The 3,260-nt window shown below is 43.6% G+C and overlaps 1 protein-coding gene across 1 annotated transcript; it reads left to right on the top strand.

Moving 5' to 3' along the window:
• The first annotated feature begins 1,781 nt into the window (after positions 1–1,781).
• LOC124529330 (olfactory receptor 2W1-like) lies at positions 1,782–2,726 on the top strand. Its single transcript, XM_047103193.1, has one exon. The coding sequence runs from the start codon at positions 1,782–1,784 to the stop codon at positions 2,724–2,726; it is 945 nt and encodes a 314-aa protein (XP_046959149.1).
• Positions 2,727–3,260: the final 534 nt, after the last annotated feature.

Below are 3,260 nucleotides of genomic sequence, written 5' to 3'. Positions count from 1 at the left end.
CTGATATGCCATTTGCAAATATCTTTTCCCATTCCGTCAGTTGCCTTTAGTTTTGTTGATTGTTTCCTTTGTAGTGCAGAAGCTTTTTATCTTCGTGAGGTCCCAATAGTTCATCTTTGCTTGTAATTCCTTTCCCTTTTGGAGATGTGTCAAGTAAGAATTGCTGCAGCTAAGGTCAGAAAGGTTTTTCCTGATTTCTTCCCTACTGCTTTTGGATATTTTTTGATGGTTTCCTGTCTCACATTCAGGTCCCTCATCCATTTTGGGTTTATTTTTGTCAATGGTGTAAGAAAGTGGTTTAGTTTCATTCTTCTGCATGTTGCTGTCAAGTTCTTCCAGCACCATTTGTTAAAGACACTGTCTTTTTTCCATTGGCCAGAGATTAGTTGGCCGTACTTCTGTGGGACTAATTCTGGAGTCTCTATTCTATTCCATTGGTCTATGTGTCTGTTTTTGTGCCAATACCATGCTGTCTTGATGATTACAGATTTGTAGTAGAGACTAAATTCTGGGATTGTGATGCCTCCCGCTTTGGTCTTCTTCTTCAATATTACTTTGGCTATTCGGGGTCTTTTGTGGTTCCATACAAATTTTAGGATAGCTTGTTCTAACTTTGAGAATGCTGGCGCAATTTTGTTTGCGATTGCATTGAATGTGTAGATTGCTTTGGGTAGTATTGACATTTTAACAATATTTATTCTCACAATCATGAGCACAGAATGTTTTTCCATTCCACCACTGGGGCTACAGTGAGACTGGTGTGTACCTTATCTTCCCCTCTCCCAGGGACAGGACTCACTGTGGAGTGGTGTGGCCCCTGTCTGGGCTACTTGCACACTGCCAGGCTTGTGGTGCTGCTTCTATGGGATCTGGCCAAGGGTGTATTAGCTGGGGTGGATCAGCAGGTTGCACAGGGGCAGGAGAGGCAGGCTTAGCTCACTTTGCTGTTGGTGGTCCCCTGCGGGAGTGGCCCTGCAGCACCGGGAGGGAGGCAGGACTTTCAAAGAGATGGATCCACAGAAGCCCAGCATTGGGCATTTGCACAGTGCAAGCAAGTTCGGTGACAGGAAATGGTTCCTTTTGGAATTTCACCTGGGGGATGGGAGAGGGAAATGGCACCTGCCAGGGCCTTTGTTCCCCTGCTGAGCTGCATTCTGTCTTCCAGGGCTCAACAACTATCTCTCCTGGCATCCTCTCACCCTCCCTGCTCCCCAAGAGCAGAGCTGTTGACTTTTAACATTCCAGATGTTAAGTCCTGCTGGCTGTAAGGACTCACGCAGTCCAGCCCCTCCTCTTTACAAGCCAGACTTCAGGGGCTCTGCCTTGCTGGGAGGGCTGCCCCTACACACCCCAGCTCCCTTCTGCCAGTCCGTGTATCACGCACCACCTCTCCTCCCTTCCTACCCTCTTCCATGGGCCTCTTGTCTATGCTTGGCTCTAGAGAGTCCATTCTTCTAGTCTTCTGGTGGTTTTCTGGGTTATTTAGGCATATGTAGGTGGAATCTAAGTGACCAGCCAGACAAGGTGAGACCAGCATCCTACTATGCCGCCATGTTCTGGAGAGCCTCTAGCATATTATTTTTAGAATCACTCTGGTTATGAATAAACACAGGGAAGCTATGGTCACTGAATACAGTGTTAAAAGAAATATTCCAAAAGGAGAGAGCACACAAACAAGTGCATCTGGGATACTCATGCAGACGTTAGACATTTTATTTCTACCTAAAGTGATGCTATTTTTTGTTACCAGGGTATTGACCTCTAGACCTTCATGAGGAGTCATGGACACAAATAATGAAAGTTCCACTACAGACTTCATCCTGCTGGGGTTTTCTGATCTGCCCCAATTAGAACACATCATCTCTGGGGTTGTCTTCGTCTTCTATATTATGACTCTAGTAGGAAACACAGCCATCATCCTTGTATCTAACCTAGACAGCCAGCTCCATACTCCCATGTATTTCTTCCTATCCAATTTGTCTTTTCTGGATCTCTGTTATGCAACTAGCATTATCCCACAGATGCTGGTAAATCTATGGGGTCCAACAAAGTCTATTACCTATGGAGGGTGTGTGCTCCAATTCTTTTTTGCCCTTGACTTGGGAGCCACAGAATGTCTTCTCTTGGCTGTGATGGCCTATGATCGCTATGCTGCTGTCTGTCAACCTCTTCACTACACAGTATTAATGCACCCTCAGCTTTGCCAGAAGATGGTGCTCACTGCCTGGTTAGGTGGTCTTGGCAGTACCTTAATCGTTTGTTCCTTGACTTTGAAGTTGCCAAGATGTGGGCACCGGGAGGTGGATAATTTTTTCTGTGAGATGCCAGCCTTGCTCAAGATGGCTTGTGTCTACTCAAAAGTAATTGAGATTGTTGTCTTTGCTCTTGGAGTGATATTTCTTCTGGCACCTCTATCAATAATTTTCATCTCATATGCAATTATCACTCAAGCTGTCATGAGGATCAAGTCAACAGCAAGGTGGCATAAGGTACTTAATACATGCGGTTCCCACCTCACAGTAGTAACTCTGTTTTATGGAACAATCATTTATATGTACATGAAGCCACAGAATAGCACATCTGAAGATGAAGGGAAGTTCCTTACACTATTTTACACAATCGTCACACCGACCCTTAACCCTCTGATCTACACTTTAAGAAACAAAGATGTGAAGAGTGCAGTAAAGAGAATACTGTGTGAACGAAAATGGTCAGCAAAGTCATGAGTTAGATGGAAGAGAGGTAAGGAAATAACACTGACCTTTACCAACAGAAGATGAGTCAATTCATTTCTGTAAGGAACACTTACTTGGTGTCTACCTTGTACCAAGAATTGTACCAAGTACCGATTTGTAAATATGTACGAAGTACACCAAAATTATAGGAGATAGAGATACAGATACATAAAGGAACTTCAATTCATACATTTAAAATGCTTCAAGACTAATCTGGGACTACAGATAAATAAACATATAATGATTAAATGTGCTTAAGTACAGTAATAGAGATATGTACCAAGTACTAAGAATATATTTCACCTGGAATATTTTTATGTAGGATTACACTGGACACTGATTTTTTTCTTCCCAGACACCCCTGTACATCCACTTGATACTGCCGGTGGGGACTTTGTGGTGGAGACCAACTACCCACCCTTATTCATTCCACTTTCTGCTTCAAGTTTTAACTGCTGCAGGGTCACCATGTGGCATATCATATCTCTGAGACTGGCCTCCACTAACATAATATGAGGAGTGAAA

The sequence above is a fragment of the Lynx rufus genome, unplaced genomic scaffold (assembly GCF_022079265.1).
Source record: "Lynx rufus isolate CCGP_SWC_20201006 ecotype Redwood Valley unplaced genomic scaffold, mLynRuf1.p SCAF_6, whole genome shotgun sequence".
NCBI classification, from domain to species: Eukaryota; Metazoa; Chordata; class Mammalia; order Carnivora; family Felidae; genus Lynx; species Lynx rufus.
This window is presented reverse-complemented; position numbering and strand designations above follow the sequence as displayed.